Source organism: Triticum urartu, chromosome 5A (assembly GCF_056163025.1).
Source record: "Triticum urartu cultivar PI428250 chromosome 5A, HENAU_Tu73, whole genome shotgun sequence".
In the NCBI taxonomy this organism is placed as follows: domain Eukaryota; kingdom Viridiplantae; phylum Streptophyta; class Magnoliopsida; order Poales; family Poaceae; genus Triticum; species Triticum urartu.
Window position 1 is genome coordinate 518,807,307 of NC_141877.1, and position 23,330 is coordinate 518,830,636.

Below are 23,330 nucleotides of genomic sequence, written 5' to 3' on the forward strand. Positions count from 1 at the left end.
AGTACAAATTGACAAAATACTGGACAGCATCAATGCACCTGGTCCACTCACTCGTTCAAGGGCAACTCAGCTAACAAACTTCTATGGGCATTTCGCATTCGTCTCAATATCAGAACCCAAGAAAGTTGAAGAAGCCTTCATGGAACCTGAATGGATTCAAGCTATGCAAGAAGAGCTTCACCAGTTTGAGCTGAATAATGTATGGGAACTGGTTAAGCGTCCTGATCCACGGAAGCACAACATAATAGGCACCAAATGGATATACCGCAACAAGCAAGATGAGCATGGTCAAGTTGTCAGAAACAAAGCTCGTCTAGTTGCTCAAGGATATACTCAAGTGGAGGGCATTGACTTCGATGAAACATTTGCTCCTGTGGCTAGGCTTGAAGCCATACGCATACTGCTGGCCTATGCTAATCATCATAACATACTTCTATATCAAATGGATGTGAAAAGTGCCTTTCTCAATGGCAAGATTGAAGAAGAAGTGTATGTTGCACAACCACCTGGCTTTGAAAATCCAAAACATCCTGATATGGTATACAAGCTCAACAAGGCACTGTATGGCCTCAAACAAGCCCCCAGGGCCTGGTATGATACACTCAAGTACTTTCTGAAGAGCAAAGGCTTCATACCTGGTTCCCTGGATCCCACTCTTTTCACGAAGACATATGATGGTGAACTGTTTGTGTGCCAAATATATGTGGATGACATTATCTTCGGCTGCACCAATCAGAAGTATAGTGAAGAGTTTGGATATATGATGCAAGAGCAATATCAGATGTCCATGATGGGTGAGCTGAAGTTCTTCCTCGGTCTTCAAATACGGCAACAACGCAACGGCATCTTCATATCACAAGAGAAATATCTTAAAGAGTGCCTGAAGAAGTTCGGTATGCAAGACTGCAAAGGCTTCACAACACCAATGCCAGCCAAGCATCATCTGGGTCCCGACGACAATGGTAAAGAGTTCGATCAAAAGGTATACCGCTCCATGATTGGGTCTTTGCTTTATTTATGTGCATCTAGGCCAGATATCATGCTTAGTGTTTGCATGTGTGCTCGATTTCAAGCGGCACCAAAGGAGTCGCATCACTTAGCTGTGAAGCGAATTCTTCGATATTTGGCTCACACCCCAACTCTAGGATTATGGTATCCAAAGGGCTCAGAGTTTGATCTGGTTGGATTTTTGGATGCTGATTATGCTGGTGACAAAGTTGATCGCAAATCTACATCAGGCACATGTCATTTTCTGGGACGATCACTTGTATGTTGGTCTTCAAAGAAGCAGAACTGTGTATCTCTCTCCACTGCTGAATCTGAATACATTGCTGCTGGATCTTGCTGCGCTCAGCTTCTGTGGATGAAGCAAACACTCAAGGATTATGGCATTCATCTGAAGCAAGTGCCACTTTACTGCGACAACGAAAGCGCCATCAAGATTGCCAACAACCCAGTTCAGCACTCGAAGACAAAGCACATTGAAATTCGTCATCACTTTCTCAGAGATCATGTTGTGAAGGAAGACATTGATATCATACACGTCAACACTGAAGAGCAATTGGCAGATATCTTCACAAAGCCCTTGGATGAGAAGAGATTTTGCAAGTTACAGTGTGAGCTAAATATCTTGGAATCCTCAAATGTCCTGTGATCAGGCACACATCCTAACACTTAAGCATATTGATGACTTAGATGTGCAACACACGAAGTAGCGTATATCTTCAAACAATAAAGACATACATTCTAAGTGTGAATACATTAATGTGGAATTTGACTTCGGAGCGCCACGATAATTGTGCGCCGTGTCTGGGTCTAATACTTCCTATACGGTGGGTAACGCCACCACCAAACGTTCCATTTTGAAGTGTTTCTCTCATGGCGTTACCTCTCAATGTCTTCACAATTGGTTTGGTTTCATTCTCAATATGTCTTCATGATTATCTTCACTGCGTTGATTATATGGATATATATGTACTGATGTTCTGTCCTCTACAGCATTCACTTATAGCTATGTCTTCTTGGTTGAATCTTTTGAACTAAGTGGATGTGATCGGACCCTAACCTCTCTATGCTTTCTATCTCAAACTCTATCTCTCCAAGTCATATGCATTCTGTTGAAACTGTCAAATGTCTTCACTGTGTCCTTGTCAGCTGAAGACATAGTGACAACCATAAAAGTCCGTTTTTAATGCTCATTCCTCCACATAAGATCCGGAGAAGAAGGAACGACCGCCCGACAATTTAGGCGTGCGTGGGACATGGAACAAATCCCAATCTTCCTCTAACTGGCCACGCGTGCCTCAAATGCGAACCGCCAGGGGTACCTGCGTAATAGCACAGTGCCGCCTCTATCCCTATAAATACAATTCACTGCGGTCATTATCTCCTTCTTCCACCCTCGCACGAACCCTAGCGCCACCGCTAGCACTCGACGACGCCGGCGACGAAGCGCTTCACTGCCGCAACCTCTCCGACGCCGTTTTCACGCCGACAGCGGACATCGCTCTCTCCGCCGTCGCCGTAGGTGTCTTCCGTTGCCAAGTTAGGGCACGGAGGATCGAACTGCTCGGCCTCAACTCTCACTTCGTCTAGCAGTTCCAAGTGTGGTAAATAAAACCTCTTTTTACAGCTTCTTTTGATCCTACAGTTCAGTCACTTTCTGCCATAAGAAGTTTCTCTTCACACCAGTTAAATCTCTCGCTGCATCTCATAACATGCCTAGTATATTCACTTGTACTTCATAAAGTAGTTAGATTCCTCACTTGTACTGATCTATGGGTTCGTACAAATCTGGAACCAACTTCTTATCTACAAGTGAATGTCTTCGCATAATGAGGTCAATGTCTTCTAAACCGATTTATCTTCAAAATCTTCTGAGAATGCATATGACCTCTTCCCCTTCCCTCGCACCTTAATGCTGTCACAGGTACATGTCCGTGGGAGAATCCTTTGGTTCTCATAGTCTGCATTCATTTGCAGAGCACTTGCAGCATCACATCAACTCGCCTGAAGCCAGTTCTTGCAAAAGGAAGCCTTTGAAGCCTTTGAACATCTTGAAGCCTTCCAAGTTATTCATGGCTTCAGAAACAGCAGCAAGGAAGGGAGGCAGACAGCGACGTGGTGAAACATCCAAAGATCTGCCTGATGAATTGGCAGAGATGTACAAAACTGATCCTGAAGAAAGCTATGGTCAGCGCAAGACACGAATCCAATGGATTCGAACATATTGGGCAGAGCAATGGTTCCACTACCGCTTCGTCACTCAGGAATATGCGGAGAAGTGCGCCATCAAGAGACCGTGGGGAGATGTATTATACAAAAATCTCGTACCCAGGTCCAGAGACGAAGTCATTGCTCAAGGCTTCTATCCATGCATGGTGAGAGGACCACAGCCAGCTGAGGCACATCCGTCATCACTTCTCTGGTGCCGCGATGATAATCTCTTCAAGCGCAACTTTCAGTTTGCACAACAGTCAGCGAAGATAAACAAGAAGAAATTTGGGCTTGACTTCAACCCTGGTCCCTCCTCACCAAGGGCAGATGGCACACGCAACGCCGATCCCAATATCATCGGGCCGTATGCCAATCTTGCAGGCCTCATCACTCGCATCCTAGTCCAAGGGACTGCTGTGAATGACCCTCCAGCAGATACTGAGTCAGATGACGCCCCTGCTGCTCTGAAGCCAAAGCAGAAGAAGCCAAAAGCTCCAAAAGCTTCAAAGCCAGCCGCTTCTCCCAAGATCGCAAGAGTGAAGTCTTTAGCAACTGCACCTCCTGAAGCCAGTGTGCAGTCAGAAGGCTTATCACGAGTGTCCAAGCCCTAAGAAGCCAAGAAGCCTCAGCCACACACAGGCAAAGAGCTCACAGCTGCTGACATTCTGCGCTGCGAAGCCATTGATCTCTCAAGCGATGAAGATCTTGGAGATGATGCTCTTGAGCAGCTCATCAAGAGCAAGGAGGAGGCTGAAATCTTCAATAATCTGCCTCTGTTTGATGTCGCCATCATCCACAACTTCATCGATGAATGGTTTGACACACCAGACATAAGCTTCAATGATCTGCAGCTACCCATAGGCCTCAGCGTTGCCTTTCAAGGTGCAATCACTTCAGAACTTGCAATAGCCCAGCGAATTGTAGAACTGAAGCAGAAAATTGATCATGAAAAGGCTCAGTTCAAGAAGCACGTGGCCAAGCTCAGTGTGCAAGAAGTGAAAAACTTCAAGATCATGTTGCACGAGCTGAAAGAGAACTTCCTGAAGATGCGTGCCGAAGCTCAAGGCTCGCGAGAACGCATGAAGACTTTGGCTGATCGCTGCGTGCAAGCCTACAATGAGGCAGAAAAGCGCAAGGCACTTGGGCGTCCCGGCATTGACCCCAGGATGGCCGCGAAGAAGAAAAAGAAGGCGTCTGTGCCCGAACCTGAAGCGCCAAGGTCAGAACCTGATGCTCCGATTGTCTTCCCCGCTGCAACGACTGGCTCGAAGCCAAAGAGTCGATCAACCGCCTCACAGCACAAGAAGACACGGACTGCAGAGGCTGAAGCTAAGAAGAGAAAACATTCTGAAGCCTCTCCTTCTGAACCCATCATCAAGAAGCGCAAGACCAAGAAATCTCGGGCTGCTCCCACAGAGCCCCTGATAGTTGAACCACTCTGCGTCCGCTATCCTGACGCAGATCGTCAGTTGACAGTGCATGAGCCTGCTTACATAGAGGCTCCGCACGCTGAAGACATTCCAGCAGCCAACCCCAATGCTGCTGAAGACATTGGTCCCCAAGACAATGTGCAAGGTGATGCAGCCCTTCCTCAGCTTGAGACAAGCGAACAGATCAGTATTGGTCGTCCATTGACGCCAATCACACAAAATGCGTCGTGGGCAGATCGCCCACAGGAGGAAGATGAGCCCCAACCTACTGCAACTCCACCAACGCCTACACTCCATAGGCTTCGCAAAGGGCCAAGGGCTCAGGCTGCTGAAGACATTCCGGCTGCATCAGCCGAAGAGCAAGCAGAAATACCACAAGCTCCAACTCCCCCGCACCAACAAGAAGCAGTTCTCAAGGAGAACGTGCCTGAAGCTGAAAATGTTGAGGCTGCCACAAACAACGCCGAAGCAAATGTGGAGCCCTCCCCAACAACAGCTTCAGAAGACACCGAAGCTACTGCTCCTGAACATTCTGTGCCTGAGTCTGCTGCCGGACCACAATTCAACTATCATATTGCGCACAGGCCCCAGGTCCAGAAGCCGATCCCATGACTACCAAGGTTCCCAGGTCCTGCATCAGCTCCTGGTTCCTTCAACATCAACGGCTTCAGGGCAGATAACACGTTTTTCGACCGCTCCAAGAACCCTTATTCAAGGGAACAGATTGTATCAGATAGGTTCTGGAGCCATCAACAACGCAGCTATTATTCATGCATCCTTTACAACCAAGGCCGCATCTTTCCTCACAAGCGCCTTGAGGTTGAAGCTGTTGCTGGTCTGCCTGGTCTAGAAGAAGCACTGGATTGCTTCAAGCAAGTGGGTTTGCTGCCATTTATCACTGATGAAGAGCACTGGAACGAAGAGCTTCTGCTCCAGTTCTATGCCACTGTGCATATCAAAGGCTATAACAGAGATCCGAAGACATGGATTCTAGAGTGGATGACAGGCAATATCCATCATGAAGCCAATGCTTTCGACCTAATTGAGCTTACCGGCCTTCCCACTCCTGGCGAATTCTTTGAAGAAGGGTGCCAACTTCATGCTGAAGCAATTGAGAGCATATTTCAGCGTCCTGAGCCAGATATGAGTCAGATGCTCTCAATGATGAAGCCATTTCCTCCAAATGCACCCTATCCAACTAGGTTCTTCGTTGAAGACTTAGAGTACCTGCCCAGAACAATATATCACATCATAAGGCGGACTCTCTGGCCTGTCAAGGGACACTCTCGATATGCAACGATTGATGGTGCAATGAAGACTCTCATCTTCTGCATTCTTCACGGCAAATGCTTCAATACACAGGATCTCTTCATCCGTCAATTTGCAGCATCTGCTTCAGAACTGTTTGGATTAAAGCTTTATGCTCCTTGGGTTATGAGGCTGATCAAACTTCACTCTGCAATCTCCTATCAACCCTCAGCCCGCAATCATAGGATATTTTTGCCAGATGTGGACACATCTGCTGAAGCAATATATCCAGAGCCGGCCAAGCAACCACTAAGTCTTCAGAATGCAGAACACCAGAGCTTCACTCAAAATATTGAAGGTGTTGCAGCTCTCTCCCGAGTGTATCCAATGGCTGGCACCACACGTGCCCCTGCATCAACTGAAGCCACCAACAGCACAGCTGCAAAGAGACCCAAGAAGCGCGCTCATGCACTCAATGACAGAGAGCTTCTTGTGGCTCTTCACCAAAAGCAAGATAGGCATCACGACTGGCTCAAGAGGCAGATGAGAAGCATCATGCAAGACGTCAATCGCATCAGAAATATGGCAACCAAGAATGCATTTGTCACACACGAGACCTGTCGCCGCACTTGGAAGGGCCTCACCATGATGTGCCCTGAAGCTGAACTGCATGAGGATGGCTTCACTGAGCACTTCAAATTTGACTCCACGCCTCCAAGACGAGCGGTGATGCGCAGCACACCATCACTTGAAGAGTCAGAGTTCTCTTCTTCTGCTGCCACCGTGTCTGCCCGGATTATTGAAGAAGAAGACGACGCGACATCATCTCCACCTGCTTCAACACGCGTCGAATCTGCACCAAGCTCGTCTGCACCACCGCCAAACAACTCCACCGACCCTGCTGCGCCTGGGAACGCATAGAAACCACTATGTCTTCAAACCTTTTTGGTCATCACTGACAAAAGGGGGAGAAGCATATGATGGTTATAGTCTTCAAGCGGGTCACTATGGGCGGGTGCCTTCATATTTTGCTACATTTTGCTTCGTGCTTATAACTCCCGTTTTTTTTTGCTACATTTGCTTCATTGAGTTGTAACACTTAGCCTTGATGGTCGTCTGCTACCTGTTTGTCACTCCGTTTTGCGAAGATAAATTCCGCACTCATCTCATTCTGCAGACGTCCATTTTCCATTATGCATGCCATTATCTTCATATACTTTCACATGCATAGTGGATTGTCATAAGTTGAAGTGGATCTCCACAAGTACAACCTGCCATGTGCATTTGCATTCAAGAAGCAAATTACTTATATGCACATCTTCAGGGGGAGCCCTTGCAACTTATGAAGACAATTCTTTCACAATTTCACAAATTATGTTTCCCGTTGAAAACTTCAACTAGTTTGTCATCAATCACCAAAAAGGGGGAGATTGTAAGTGCATCTAGTGCCACCCCTAGTTGGTTTTGGAGTATTGACGACAAACCTAGTTGAGGGACTAATGTGTTTGTGAGAATTGCAGGAAAACACAGGTAGAAGTCCCTCATTGATTCGGTTTTACTACCAGAGATGACCCCTAAAAATGTACGAAGACATTGAAGACAATGGTGGTTTATGAAGATATTCATATTGAAGACAATGACATGAGAAGACTCCCTATGAAGCTTTTGAAACTCGAAGACCTAGATCCTTCGTAGTTTTATTTCATTCATGTTGTGTCATAGGAACCACCGTACTGTTAAGTGGGGTCGAAGAGAACCAGTCAGAATGACTGAAGTGATGCCTAATTCAAATCCTATGTCTTCGAGCGAAGCCTATGAGAGAAAATCTTGTCCAGAGTCAGACAAGTCAGCTTTACTTGTAGCCCAAGTAAAGTTTCCGTGTGAGTTCGAAATCCGACCGTTGGTACACGTGTCAGTTCCTTAGTGACCCAGGGTCATTTCGGACAGATCAGGTCGGGTTGCCAAGTGGCTATAAATAGTCCACCCCCCACAACCTTAAACGGTTGGCTGCTCAGATTTCAGTGCACGGCTTTTGTCGTTTGAGAGCAACCCACCTCGAAGCCTTTGAAAGAAAAATTCCCAGTGAGGAGAAAAGCCCTAACCACCCAGAGCCAGAGTAAATTGGGCATCACTTAAGTCTTCGTGTCTGTGTGATTTGAAGACTTATTACACTTGAGGACTGTGCATCCTCCAGACGGTTAGGCGTCGCGTTCTGAGCATCCAAGAGAAATTGTGGATTGTCAGTGAACGAAGTCTATGAAGGTTTGGGAGTCTACCTTGAAGACTTACCTGAGTGATTGGGCGAGGTCTGTGTGACCTTAGCTCAAGGAGAAAACGGTGAGGACTGGGTGTCTTGGACTAAGTGTCCTTGACTGGGTGTCCGGGACTGTGTGTCTTTTGGTTTAAATACCTAGCCGCTCCAACCAGACGTACAGTTGTCACAGCAACTGGAACTGGTCCAACAAATCATTGTCTTCAACGTGTCACTGGTTTCATCTTCACTTCCTTTTACTTACAGTTATTCATTGTGAAGCCATTACATGCCTGCTTTACCGTTTGTCTTCACAACATGAATGTATGATCTGTTTGGCTTCATAACTTCTTCCTACCTGATCCTTATTACACTGAAGCTGTTTGTCACTGCGCTTTCACTCTATTGAATACATGACCATGGCTGGCCTAGTGTAATCTAACTTCCGCTGCATAGCAATAGGCATAATCTTCACTGTTTGTCTTCATAACTCTCACGTTTTGAAGACTTTCATAAAAATCGCCTATTCACCCCCCCCCTCTAGTCGATATAACGCACTTTCAACTATATCATGACGGGATCCTTTTTCTCCATGCACGGGAAGTACTTAACTTCCTCTTTGCAGAATTGACATGCTACATATTACATGCAACAGGAGATTTATTTCTCAAGGTTATACGTGCGTTGCACGTGCACACTTACTAGTACAGCTAAGTGATTAGGACTTGATCGAAAAATATTGCACTCAAAACATGCATTAAGTTGGGAGGGGATCCAATTCAGAAACATAAGCAGATCAACTCTCTTGTGTGAACGTACTGTAACAAGAATCAAATTGCACACACCGTAGATTCATTCATCAGTTTGGTTGCAGCTTCCAAACCCAATAAGCCACAACTCAAACTCATCAATGCACTATTTCTCGGTATATATCAGATTGAAGGTAATCCAGTTATATGTGATACAAATCAAAGGCCAAAGCCAATAACATCAGACCAACCAAAGCGATGCTCTCTAAATGAGCAACATACATCATTAGTAATGCACAAATCAAAACCTTGCATCTTCGACTTCACAGCCATTTTGCATTTCCCTAACATCTGCAACTGAAAACAACACCCGGACAGATTATAGACAAGCTAAGTTACCATAGCACATGAGAGCAGCAAAACCATTCATAGGCTATATGCAACCAGAAACAGCCCAGTCAAGATTCAGATATAATTGTCCCTGGTTTACACATACACATCACCTGGCTTCCTTGAGCGGATACAGTCAAACCAAACTTCAGGATTTAGTTGCTATAAACTCTAGCTTAGACACCAAACCAAGTAAACAACAAAAATTGCTGAAATTTTATTGCCTGCCGTCGCACTCTTGACCTCTGCCTCACGACACCTCAGAGCCACGTCAAGTCATTATCTCCGCTGTCTGCCTCACGACACTTCAGGGCCACGTCAAGTCAGGGCCTCAAACAGGTTCAGCTCGACAGCCACCCCTTGCGCAATGGCATTTGGGACTGAAAAGAAGAAGCAAAAAGAAGGCAGTGTTCAACTGAAAATATCGGTGCAAAAACATCTTAAGCTAGATGCTACTTATATGGGGTTCCTAAGAACGGCATGCTTTTATTGAGCTGACAGTATTGATCATAAAATAGCAGTCTCACATATGTGATTTACATGGGGTTGCACACATATTCAACAAGCAAACGGCAGTAGTACATGTGATTCGCCCTCCATTCGTAAGCACCCACGATAATTGTCCTTCCACTTCAACAGCCTCTTTTGTGAGTTATATTTAACAAATAACTATGTTGGCAGTTTGTCATACAGGTTCTGAAGTTAAATGAGCACGCTGCAGCCCCCTCTGATCATGGTTACAAGTATTGATGTATAGTACCCCCTCCGTCCCAAAATATAAGACCATTTTTGACACTATGATAATGTCAAAAAGGGTCTTACATTTTGGGGGTGGAGGGAGCACTCTTTATCAGTTTACTGAGGTCTGCCCTTGTTTGCTACCAAGGATGTCGTGTAATCAAACAATAATGGTTCCCTAACCTAGGCACCTGGCATTTAGCAAAGTCAAAGTAATACACAACAATTCTGAAAAGCCATATTAAACAGTGTTTGCACCATTAAAGGTGTTTCTACAACAAAATAGACATGAGTTGGACTGGCTCGACAAAACTACCTGCTGCATCTTTGAAAAAGAAAACAAAAGCAAAAGCAAATTACCTGGAGGACCACCCTTTTTCCCCAGGATTGGGAATAAATTCCATAAAGCCTGAGGATGCTTGTGAGGAAGTGCATTTGACTCGATGCCCGTATGTTTGGATATCCCACTTTGAGTGTATGTGTAATTGAAACCAACACATCTTTCGGCGCCAAACTCAGCCAGCCCTTGCAGAGCCTTGGTGCTCGTGTTGACAGCAAGCACCCACGACTTGTGATCCGAGAAATCAACCTTGGTCATGATGTAGACAGTATCATCATCTTGCAAGCTCACAGTAGGACTTCCTGCGTGGAGCCTCGTCAGAACAAGCTTCTTGTCGAAATCATGAGGAAGATGATCAGGCAGCAGCTCGAGATGGCTTGGGTCATCTATTGCGATCTCTGAAGCTCTGAGATGGTAGTCCTCCTGCCATTGCCGGATCCCTGAAGGATACATCGCCATCTTCCATCCATCGACTTTCCAATTCCCAAAGTAGTAGCTAGTGCCGCGTTCGATGATACCAGGGTAGCTCATGCTGACGTACTTGAGGCAACCGTTGACTGCAGCCATGTCCCGCACCGAGTAGATTCTGGGGTTGGGCAACTCTGACGGTGGCAAGGGAATGTGATGAAGGATGGTGTTGCCTAGGAGCACGTCGTGGATGAGGATACCATGTGAGAGGTCAACCCAAGCAATTGAACCGTTGTCTCCTCCGATTGTGATCACCTTGTTTGTGAACCTGTAATGGCAAGCATGTGGTGAATCGGCGAAGACCCTCTTGGTGGTCCATTGCCTGGTCTTGGAATCAAACAAGTTGATGTAGAACTTGACAGAGCTGCCGGGACTGAGTAAGGGCACTATGGAGAAGGCAGCCACGAAGAAGCTTTTGTGGTGGCCGGTGCCGCAGCAGCTCAGGAGACCAACATCATCGTCAGAAAATATGAGCTTGTCAGGGTCGGGGAGCAGACGAAGCGAAGGCTTCTTGAGGCCAGTGCTGCTGCCGATCCGGTAGATGAAGTATCTGTCGAGGGGCAGATCGCTGAGTGGATTTGCTGGGCCGGAGGGGATGCGGAGGAGCGCGAGGTCGCCGTCCGTGGCGAGGATATTTGGCATCTCAGGGAACGCGTCAGGTTTCAGGCCGGGGCAGTGGACGGTGAAATAGGAGACAAGCGTCGGGTGGTACATCCAGAAGGTCACCTGGATGGGCCTGCCGTCCTTGGCGTCGTAGTCGGCCGTGGTGTCGTTGCGCTCGTCGTCGATGTAGCTCATGGTGTCGAGGAGGACCGACTTGGGAGGGGAAGCTGGGTAAGATTCGGGACGGTCCGCCGGACGGAGCCAGATCGGCCTGGTGTCATCCCCGTCCTCCTCAGGGAAGACCATGGAGTATGTGCCATCTTCGTTCAACAAGCATGCCATGGAAATTAAGCTGGGGAAGAGAGGAGGAGGAGTCAGATGGATGAGGAAAACGGCGAGGGAGGGGATTCGATTGTGGGGTGGCGGCGAAAACGAGGAAACCTAACCCTAGAGGAAGACGCTCAAGAAAACAGAGGAATCCTTACACGGGACTCGGGAGGGGCAGAACCGTCCGTCTCTCTTTTGCGTGCAGTTCGGTAAGACCAAACCTGGCCAAATGGGCCGGTCCTGGCGTGCCGGGCATGTTTATAATTGGTCGGTCCGTGCGGGCACGTGGCCCATCTAAGGTCATGCCTGGCACGGCACGGCCCGTTTAATTTTTTTTATTTTTTTTAATTTTTATACAACTGAATAGGCTGAATATAGGTTCAAAACAACAGACATGGATTTTGTGATCTCGCGCTCATATGTACAATTTGCTATAAAAATACTAAACAAAATAAAAAAATTCTGATTTTCTTTTGGTAAAACATCGATGTGTGTTTCACATCCTTAAATTTGCTATAGTAAAATCCATAAAAATACTAAACAAATTCAAAAATTCTGATTTTCTTTTGGTAACAAACATCGATGTGTGTTTCACATCCGTGCCAATTTTCAGATGAAGTAATGGCATTTGTGAAAGTCTCGGCAAAAATAACAATATCGATGCTCCAAAAAGGCTATTTTTTTAAGCATCGGGTTTTTTCCGAGAATTACATGGATGTCATTTCATCGCCAAAAAATGTGCACACGTGAAAAACACATCAATGTTTGTTTGTTGACCAAAATTTCACTTTTGTAAAGAAATTAAACAATTTTTGGAATTTTACTATTGCAAAGGGTGCTTGTGAGCTCGAGCTCACAAGACCACTTTTTTTTTTCCAAAAAAGCTCAGTGGGATGAGTCCTACACGGGCCAGGGGGCTAATAAGTGGTCGTGCCCGAGCGAGGGAGCACGGCAAGCCTGTCGGCATGACATGGCTCGTGTAGTTACATGCCATGTATATCCCAGGCCGGACTGAGCTATGCCAGCCCATCTTTGTCGAGTCTGGGTAAGACCGGGGGACGTATCTGGTGTACCGGTCCAATTGATGCACTGAATGCACCGGTGATGTTTGATATGAGGGATGAGAGAAGATAGATTGTTGAAGCATTTGCAAGAAAGACCTCATACTGTGCTGAAATCAACCCACACTTCATCCTTTTCTTTCCCATCATTTCTTGATGTGGGGTTCTCTCCCATCATTGAAATAATGTTATTTATTTCTTCGTTTCAAACATAAACATGGTCATATATGTTCATCCAACATAAACATGGCTACATATGTCGATCCATACGTCTGAATTCAGTACCGTTAAGTCAAGTGATTAATTCCTTTTCCATGGAGTGTCTCCCACTTCCTCCAAAACAAGTGTTGAAAATTTCTAATGCAATAACACATTGTATTGGTGAAAAATATCTCATCCAGAGTCTAATTCCTTCCTCGTAGAGTGATTCCTATCTCCTTGAAAAGTAAGAGATACCCAATAGGAGTTAAATCATTAGCTCATCCACATGTTCCTGATCTGAAACCCCAGGGGCAAAGCCAGGATTTGAGCATACGGGGGCGAAGAATATAATGATATAGTTCATCGTATATGAATATATAGTTAAGTCTAACATATAGCAACAATACAAAGCTATATTTCTAAATTTATTGTACAATTATGAATTGTTGGCAGACCAATCAAACAAGTTAATTATGTAGTCTTCATCTTCATTATTGGAAGATGATAAAATGTTATATCTTTCAGTATTAGTAAAAAAAACTTTGCTTTATTGATGTATTAAGCAACTTACAATAAGTTGAAAGATAAAACAAATATGAAGAAGCGTTCCTCATGAAAAATAAATAAATAGTAGTTTTCATGGATCAATTAATTTATTTTCTTGGTCAACAATTTATAAGTAGGATGATAAAATCCCTAACTGCTGGTATTTTAGTTGTGTATAGTGATACCTTGAGATCTGGGATTGGGGACATTTTGTTGCGATCGTCTCATACCAACCGAACTGAGACTGGGGACAACAGGTTGCTCTGTGACATCTATCACTCTAGTTGGATTTGCACATTCAATCGTAGAGTTAGGGTTTGTAGCCATTGGCTTCATCCTCTTCATGACCCATGCAATTATGATGTTACTACAAAGCAAATATGTAACCTGTAATACTAGTAACTACTAACAATTGATTCACCGATTTCATGATTTGTCTAATCATAATGGCAATATCTCCGTCTCCAATAATGCTAAACATACAAAGAGTTACACGCAATTACACGTTGACTAGGATTTTTTCCATCTACTAATCAATCACAAACTTACCCCCTGATTTTCAGGGGGATGGACCGCCTCCCCACCTATTGACCAATCAAATTAACCCTCTTTATAAAAACTTATAACTTGTTTGTACGTGTAGCAATCAAATTAAGCCTCTGTCGGTGTTCATAGTGGCCCGCATTGACCATAGCCCGTAGATGCGTAGAAGGATTGTTGCATGGCAAGTGGTAGGTTTGCTAATTACCAAGCGGCGACGGCGCGACGCTCGACGGCCGACTACAACACTCAAGTGCTCAACAAAGCCCTAGCGCGTTATGGCACAACGTCGACACGAAAAACCACAAAGTCCAGGACGTGGCCTCGGCAGCTCGATCAGCCTCAAATGCGTGAATATACGGTGTCGTTTGATCACGTGACGTATACGTATTTGCTAACTGACACACACACACACACCTGCGCGCTACTCCCTCCTCAAGCAGATGGTGGACGCGTGAGTATACGTATTTATTGTACAATTATGAATTGCCGGCAGACCAATCAAACAAGTTAATTATGTAGTCTTCATCTTCATTATTGGAAGTGACAAAGTATACTACTCCCTCTTGTTTCTAAATATTTGTCTTTTGAGATTTCAAATTGACTATCACATATAGATGTATATAGACACATTTTAAAGGTAAATTCACTCATTTTGCTATGTATGTAGTCACTTGTTGAAATCTCTAAAAAGCAAATATTTAGGAACGGAGGGAGTAGTAACCCTAAACCCTAATACCTCCGCCTCTGACGGTGTTTGGAGTCGCCCGCATTGACCATAGTCCGTACGTGCATAGAATCGTATTGGATTGTTGCATGGCAAGTGATAGGTTTGCTAATTACCAAGCGGCGACGGTGCGACGCCCGACCGGCCGACTACAATGCTCAAGTGCTGAACAAAGCCCTAACGCGTCATGGCACAACGTCGACACGGAAAACCACATAGCCCAGGAAGTCGCCTCGGCGGCTCGATCAGCCTCAAATACGTGAGTATATGGTGTCGATTGATTACGTGATGTCTAGGTCTAGCAGATGGTGGGTATTCAGGGAACATCATACCAACCACTAGATCATCACACCACATGTGCCGACTGAATTCGTTATTCCATTTTATTCTTTCCGAGTTGTGAAGCCCCCCCCCCCCCCCCCCCCCTTTTCAAACGGTTTTATTTGGTTTTTTCTTCTGCTAAATGCATGATTTTATTATTTTTGTGATTGTGTTTTTTCAAAATCAATTTTTCTAATAAAATTCGTGAACTCTCTTTCAAAACCGATGTTTTTTTATCGATGAAAATTTTCTAAAAAAGATGAACCCTTTTTAAACTTCTGGTGAACTTTTTAAAAATTGATGATTTTTTTCAAAATCGACGAGCTTTTTCCAAAATCGACTTTTCAAATTTGATGATTTTTTTTCAAATTCGATGAACTTTTTTCAATTTGTTGATTTTTTTAATTCATAACTTCTTTTGAATCCGTGAACCTTTTTCTAATTCGCGATTTTTTTTAAATATGTGGACATTCAAATGTATATCACATTTATTTCTGAAAAGAAATCATCCTTTTCTAAATAGTGCGGCTAAAGTTTTGTTCCTAATCTGTACGCGCTGATATATCGAACATATAAACCCTTCTACCCAACCCGCCATTCCAGCGCCCTTCCCATTTCAAAGTGATCATGCACGCTCGATTCGTCTCGTTGGCGGTTGTGAGCGTACTTTTCATCGAGCTGGCGAAGATCTGTACGCCCGTTATTCTGTATACGCCGCGTAATCGGGCTAGGAGAAGTTGATGGCTGGCCCAGCTTTGCGCGGGGGCCTGTCTTGTAGTGATGCCGTGTCTGCGTGCCTATGTCCGGCTAGAAAAAGGCCCAGCGGTGCTCATGGGTTGGCAGGCAGCGAGCGAGAGAAAAAGAATCCACGTCGAGCGGGCAGCGAGAAAATATCTCCTCTCTCCCTCCTCCCTTCTCATCCGACTCCTCTTCTCCATGCCGCTGCCGCATTCTCCTGTTCCCCGTCCCTCACGGCTGCCTCGCCCCCTCCGCCTTTAGCACCTCCTCCTCCCCTTCCTCTCCTCCTTCCCTGCCTCCGGAACCAAACAACGTGATGTGGACGAGGAGATGGTAGCTCGGGAGGCAGGCAAGAGGAACCAAGATGATCTCCTTCCATGACGGCACCCCAAGCATAATCTCCGTCTCCACGGCGAGGAGCGGCAGGGCCGTTGCAGCCGCCGCCGGGAGCGGCAGCCTCCTCTCCTCTTCACTTACAGCGGCTGGTGCGGTGTAGGGAGCGCCAAGCACCACCAAGCACGGCGAACGGTGGCGGCCAGGACGTTCTCCCTCAGCGATTTCGACGTTCCGAGTCAAGATAAGAAGCCCTGTGGCGTTTCTCTTCCAACCTCACGATCCCATCTTCCTCGTGCGCCTCCTCCCGCATCGATCTACTCCGCTAGGTTATTCTCACCCCCTAATTGTTGGGGACCGTAGTATTTCAAAATTGTGCATATGATCACGCAAGATCTATCTAGGAGACGCATAGCAACGAGCGGGGAGAATGTGTCCACGTATCCTCGTAGACCAAAAGCGAAAGCGTTTACTAACGCGATTGATGTAGTCGAACGTCTTCGTGATCCAACCGATTCAAGTACCGAACGCATGGCACCTCCGCGATCTGCACACGTTCAACTCGGTGATGCCCGTCGTACTCTTAATCTAGTTGAGGCCGAGGGAGAGTTTCGTCAGCACGACGGCGTGTTGACGGTGATGATGAAGTTACCGGCACAGGGCTTCGCCTAAGCACTATGACGATATAACCAAAGTGTGTATCTGTGGAGGGGGTATCGCACATGGCTAAAATAATTGTCAACTTGTGTGTCTATGGGGTGCACCCCTCCCCCGTATATAAAGGAGGGGAGGAGGGGGCCGGCCGGCCCTCATGGTGCGCCCCAAGGGGGGATTCCTACTCCTACTAGGAGTAGGTTCCCCCCCTTTCCTAGTCCTAATAGGAGGGGGAAGGAAGGGGAAGAGGAGAAGAAGGAAAGGGGGGCCGGGCCCCTTCCCAATTCGGCTTTGGCTTGGGGGGCGCGCCCCCGCCTCTTGGCCGCCTCCTCTCTCTTCCACTAAAGCCCATGTAGGTGCATTAAGCCCCCGGGGGGTTCCGGTAACCCCCGGTACTCCGGTATATGCCCTAACTCATCCGAAACCATTCCGGTGTCCAAACATAACCTTCCAATATATCAATCTTCATGTCTCGACCCTTTCGAGACTCCTCGCACTAGTAGAAAACAGGGCTTTGGTCCAGGCCGGGTTAGCCCATTAGTCCCGGTTCAGTCCAGAACCGGGACCAATGGGGGCATTGGTCCCTGTTCGTGAGCCCAGGGGGCCGGCCGGGCCATGTGGGCCATTGGTCCCGGTTCATCTGGACCTTTTGGTCCCGGTTGGTGGGATGAACCGGGACCAATGGGCCTCGCTCCTGGCCCACAACCATTGGTCCCGGTTCGTGCCTCAAACCGGGACTAAATATTAGAACTTTAGTCCCGGTTTGAGGCACGAACCGGGACTAATGGGGTTGAGACCTTTAGTCCCGGTTCGTGCCACGAACCGGTACTAAAGGTCCCATTTTCAAACTCTACCCCCCCGGTGGATCGCCTTTTCAGTTAAAAAAAAATTAAAAGAAAATGATGGAAATGTCAAAAAAATAAAAGAAATTAAGTTTCCCATGTGATATGTGGTCTAGTTGTTGGGAAAATTTGCAAATGTGAATTTTGACTTTATTTGTAAAATCTCTCTGAAATTTGTAAAAATGGGCATAACTTTTGCATACTAACTCGGATGAAAAAGTTTTTTATATGAAAAATCATCTACTCAAATAGTTACATCCGAATTTTATTGCCTGGTTTACACATACACATCACCTGGCTTCCTTGAGCGGATACAGTCAAACCAAACTTCAGGATTTAGTTGCTATAAACTCTAGCTTAGACACCAAACCAAGTAAACAACAAAAATTGCTGAAACTTTATTGCCTGCCGTCGCACTTTTGACCTCTGCCTCACGACACCTCAGAGCCACGTCAAGTCATGACCTCTGCTGTCTACCTCACGACACCTCAGGGCCACGTCAAGTCAGGGCCTCAAACAGGTTCAGCTCGACAGCCACCCCTTACGCAATGGCATTTGGGACTGAAAAGAAGAAGCAAAAAGAAGGTAGTGTTCAACTGAAAATATCGGTGCAAAAACATCTTAAGCTAGATGCTACTTATATGGGGTTCCTAAGAGCGGCATGCTTTTATTGAGCTGACAGTATTGATCATAAAATAGCAGTCTCACATATGTGATTTACATTGGGTTGCACACATATTCAACAAGCAAACAGCAGTAGTACATGTGATTCGCCCTCCATTCGTAAGCACCCACGATAATTGTCCTTGCACTTCAACACCCTCTTTTGTGAGTTATATTTAACAAAGAACTATGTTGGCAGTTTGTCATACAGGTTCTGAAGTTAAATGAGCACGCTGCAGCCCCCTCTGATCATGGTTACAAGTATTGATGTATAGTACCCCCTCCGTCCCAAAATATAAGACCATTTTTGACACTATGATAATGTCAAAAAGGGTCTTACATTTTGGGGGCGGAGGGAGCACGCTTTATCAGTTTACTGAGGTCTGCCCTTGTTTGCTACCAAGGATGTCGTGTAATCAAACAATAATGGTTCCCTAACCTAGGCACCTGGCATTTAGCAAAGTCAAAGTAATACACAACAATTCTGAAAAGCCATATTAAACAGTGTTTGCACCATTAAAGGCGTTTCTACAACAAAACAGACATGAGTTGGACTGGCTCGACAAAACTACCTGCTGCATCTTTGAAAAAGAAAACAAAAGCAAAAGCAAATTACCTGGAGGACCACCCTTTTTCCCCAGGATTGGGAATAAATTCCATAAAGCCTGAGGATGCTTGTGAGGAAGTGCATTTGACTCGATGCCCGTATGTTTGGATATCCCACTTTGAGTGTATGTGTAATTGAAACCAACACATCTTTCGGCGCCAAACTCAGGCAGCCCTTGCAGAGCCTTGGTGCTCGTGTTGACAGCAAGCACCCACGACTTGTGATCTGAGAAATCAACCTTGGTCATGATGTAGACAGTATCATCATCTTGCAAGCTCACAGCAGGACTTCCTGCGTGGAGCCTCGTCAGAACAAGCTTCTTGTCGAAATCATGAGGCAGATGATCAGGCAGCAGCTCGAGATGGCTTGGGTCATCTATTGCGATCTCTGAAGCTCTGAGATGGTAGTCCTCCTGCCATTGCCAGATCCCTGAAGGATACATCGCCATCTTCCATCCATCGACTTTCCAATTCCCAAAGTAGTAGCTAGTGCCGCGTTCGATGATACCAGGGTAGCTCATGCTGACGTACTTGAGGCAACCGTTGACTGCAGCCATGTCCCACACCGAGTTGATTCTGGGGTTGGGCAACTCTGACGGTGGCAAGGGAATGTGATGAAGGATGGTGTTGCGTAGGAGCACGTCGTGGATGAGGATACCATGTGAGAGGTCAACCCAAGCAATTGAACCGTTGTCTCCTCCGATTGTGATCACCTTGTTTGTGAACCTGTAATGGCAAGCATGTGGTGAATCGGCGAAGACCCTCTTGGTGGTCCATTGCCAGGTCTTGGAATCAAACAAGTTGATGTAGAACTTGACAGAGCTGCCGGGACGGAGTAAGGGCACTGTGGAGAAGGCGGCCACGAAGAAGCTTTTGTGGTGGCCGGTGCCGCAGCAGCTCAGGAGACCAACATCATCGTCAGAAAATATGAGCTTGTCAGGGTCGGGGAGCAGACGAAGCGAAGGCTTCTTGAGGCCAGTGCTGCTGCCGATCCGGTAGATGAAGTATCTGTCGAGGGGCAGATCGCTGAGTGGATTTGCTGGGCCGGAGGGGATGCGGAGGAGCGCGAGGTCGCCGTCCGTGGCGAGGATATTTGGCATCTCAGGGAACGCGTCAGGTTTCAGGCTGGGGCAGTGGACGGTGAAATAGGAGACAAGCGTCGGGTGGTACATCCAGAAGGTCACCTGGATGGGCCTGCCGTCCTTGGCGTCGTAGTCGGCCGTGGTGTCGTTGCGCTCGTCGTCGATGTAGCTCATGGTGTCGAGGAGGACCGACTTGGGAGGGGAACCTGGGTAAGATTCGGGACGGTCCGCCGGACGGAGCCAGATCGGCCTGGTGTCATCCCCGTCCTCCTCGGGGAAGACCATGGAGTATGTGCCATCTTCGTTCAACAAGCATGCCATGGAAATTAAGCTGGGGAAGAGAGGAGGAGGAGTCAGATGGATGAGAAAAACGGCGAGGGAGGGGATTCGATTGTGGGGTGGCGGCGAAAACGAGGAAACCTAACCCTAGAGGAAGACGCTCAAGCGAACAGAGGAATCCTTACACGGGACTCGGGAGGGGCAGAACCGTCCGTCTCTCTTTTGCGTGCAGTTCGGTAAGACCAAACCTGGCCAAATGGGCCGGTCCTGGCGTGCCGGGCATGTTTATAATCGGTCGGTCCGTGCGGGCACGTGGCCCGTCTAAGGTCATGCCTGGCACGGCACGGCTTGTTTAATTTTTTTAATTTTTTTTTTAATTTTTATACAACTCAATAGGCTGAATATAGGTTCAAAACAACAGACATGGATTTTGTGATCTCGCGCTCATATGTACAATTTGTTATAAAAATACTAAACAAAATAAAAAAATTCTGATTTTCTTTTGGTAACAAACATCGATGTGTGTTTCACATCCTTAAATTTGCTATAGTAAAATCCATAAAAATACTAAACAAATTCAAAAATTCTGATTTTCTTTTGATAACAAACATCGATGTGTGTTTCACATCCGTGCCAATTTTCAGATGAAGTAATGGCATTTGTGAAAGTTTCGGCAAAAATAACAATATTGATGCTCCAAAAAGGCTATTTTTTTAAGCATCGGGTTTTTTCCGAGACTTACATGGATGTCATTTCATCGCCAAAAAATGTGCACACGTGAAAAACACATCAATGTTTGTTTGTTGACCAAAATTTCACTTTCGTAAAGAAATTAAACAATTTTTGGAATATTACTATTGCAAAGGGTGCTTGTGAGCTCGAGCTCACAAGACCACTTTTTTTTCCAAAAAAGCTCAGTGGGATGAGTCCTACACGGGCCAGGGGGCTAATAAGTGGTCATGCCCGAGCAAGGGAGCACGGCAAGCCTGTCGGCATGACATGGCTCGTGTAGTTACATGCCATGTATATCCCAGGCCGGACTGAGCTATGCCAGCCCATCTTTGTCGAGTCTGGGTAAGACCGGGGGACGTATCTGGTGTACCGGTCCAATTGGTGCACTGAATGCACCGGTGATGTTTGATATGAGGGATGAGAGAAGATAGATTGTTGAAGCATTTGCAAGAAAGACCTCATACTGTGCTGAAATCAACCCACACTTCATCCTTTTCTTTCCCATCATTTCTTGATGTGGGGTTCTCTCCCATCATTGAAATAATGTTATTTATTTCTTCGTTTCAAACATAAACATGGTCATATATGTTCATCCAACATAAACATGGCTACATATGTCGATCCATACGTCTGAATTCAGTACCGTTAAGTCAAGTGATTAATTCCTTTTCCATGGAGTGTCTCCCACTTCCTCCAAAACAAGTGTTGAAAATTTCTAATGCAATAACACATTGTATTGGTGAAAAATATCTCATCCAGAGTCTAATTCCTTCCTCGTAGAGTGATTCCTATCTCCTTGAAAAGTAAGAGATACCCAATAGGAGTTAAATCATTAGCTCATCCACATGTTCCTGATCTGAAACCCCAGGGGCAAAGCCAGGATTTGAGCATACGGGGGCGAAGAATATAATGATATAGTTCATCGTATATGAATATATAGTTAAGTCTAACATATAGCAACAATACAAAGCTATATTTCTAAATTTATTGTACAATTATGAATTGTTGGCAGACCAATCAAACAAGTTAATTATGTAGTCTTCATCTTCATTATTGGAAGATGATAAAATGCTATATCTTTCAGTATTAGTAAAAAAAACTTTGCTTTATTGATGTATTAAGCAACTTACAATAAGTTGAAAGATAAAACAAATATAAGAAGCGTTCTTCATGAAAAATAAATAAATAGTAGTTTTCATGGATCAATTAATTTATTTTCTTGGTCAACAATTTATAAGTAGGATGATAAAATCCCTAACTGCTGGTATTTTAGTTGTGTATAGTGATACCTTGAGATCTGGGATTGGGGACATTTTGTTGCGATCGTCTCATACCAACCGAACTGAGACTGGGGACAACAGGTTGCTCTGTGACATCTATCACTCTGGTTGGATTTGCACATTCAACTGTAGAGTTAGGGTTTGTAGCCATTGGCTTCATCCACTTCATGACCCATGCAATTATGATGTTACTACAAAGCAAATATGTAACCTGTAATACTAGTAACTACTAACAATTGATTCACCGATTTCATGATTTGTCTAATCATAATGGCAATATCTCCGTCTCCAATAATGCTAAACATACAAAGAGTTACACGCAATTACACGTTGACTAGGATTTTTTCCATCTACTAACCAATCACAAACTTACCCCCCTGATTTTCAGGGGGATGGACCGCCTCCCCACCTATTGACCAATCAAATTAACCCTCTTTATAAAAACATATAACTCATTTGTACGTGTAGCAATCAAATTAAGCCTCCGTCGGTGTTCAGAGTGGCCCGCATTGACCATAGCCCGTAGGTGCGTAGAAGGATTGTTGCATGGCAAGTGGTAGATTTGCTAATTACCAAGCGGCGACGGTGCGACGCTCGACGGCCGACTACAACACTCAAGTGCTCAACAAAGCCCTAGCGCGTTATGGCACAACGTCGACACGAAAAACCACATAGTCCAGGACGTGGCCTCGGCAGCTCGATCAGCCTCAAATGCGTGAATATACGGTGTCGTTTGATCACGTGACGTATACGTATTTGCTAACTGACACACACACACACACCTGCGCGCTACTCTCTCCTCAAGCAGATGGTGGATGCGTGAGTATACGTATTTATTGTACAATTATGAATTGCCGGCAGACCAATCAAACAAGTTAATTATGTAGTCTTCATCTTCATTATTGGAAGTGACAAAATATACTACTCCCTCTGTTTCTAAATATTTGTCTTTTGAGATTTTAAAT

General features: G+C 45.6%; 2 protein-coding genes across 2 annotated transcripts; both read right to left on the reverse strand.

Moving 5' to 3' along the window:
• Positions 1-9,309: 9,309 nt before the first annotated feature.
• Positions 9,310-11,940, reverse strand: LOC125510135 (uncharacterized). The gene is made up of 2 exons (XM_087521449.1): positions 10,383-11,940; positions 9,310-9,664 (listed from the first exon to the last, which is right to left on the reverse strand). Exons 1-2 carry the CDS (start codon positions 11,773-11,775, stop codon positions 9,603-9,605), a joined length of 1,455 nt encoding a protein of 484 aa, XP_087377575.1. The 5' UTR covers positions 11,776-11,940; the 3' UTR covers positions 9,310-9,602.
• Positions 11,941-18,000: 6,060 nt separating this feature from the next.
• Positions 18,001-20,528, reverse strand: LOC147972407 (uncharacterized). The gene has a single exon (XM_087523057.1). It carries the CDS (start codon positions 20,393-20,395, stop codon positions 18,884-18,886), a length of 1,512 nt encoding a protein of 503 aa, XP_087379183.1. The 5' UTR covers positions 20,396-20,528; the 3' UTR covers positions 18,001-18,883.
• Positions 20,529-23,330: the final 2,802 nt, after the last annotated feature.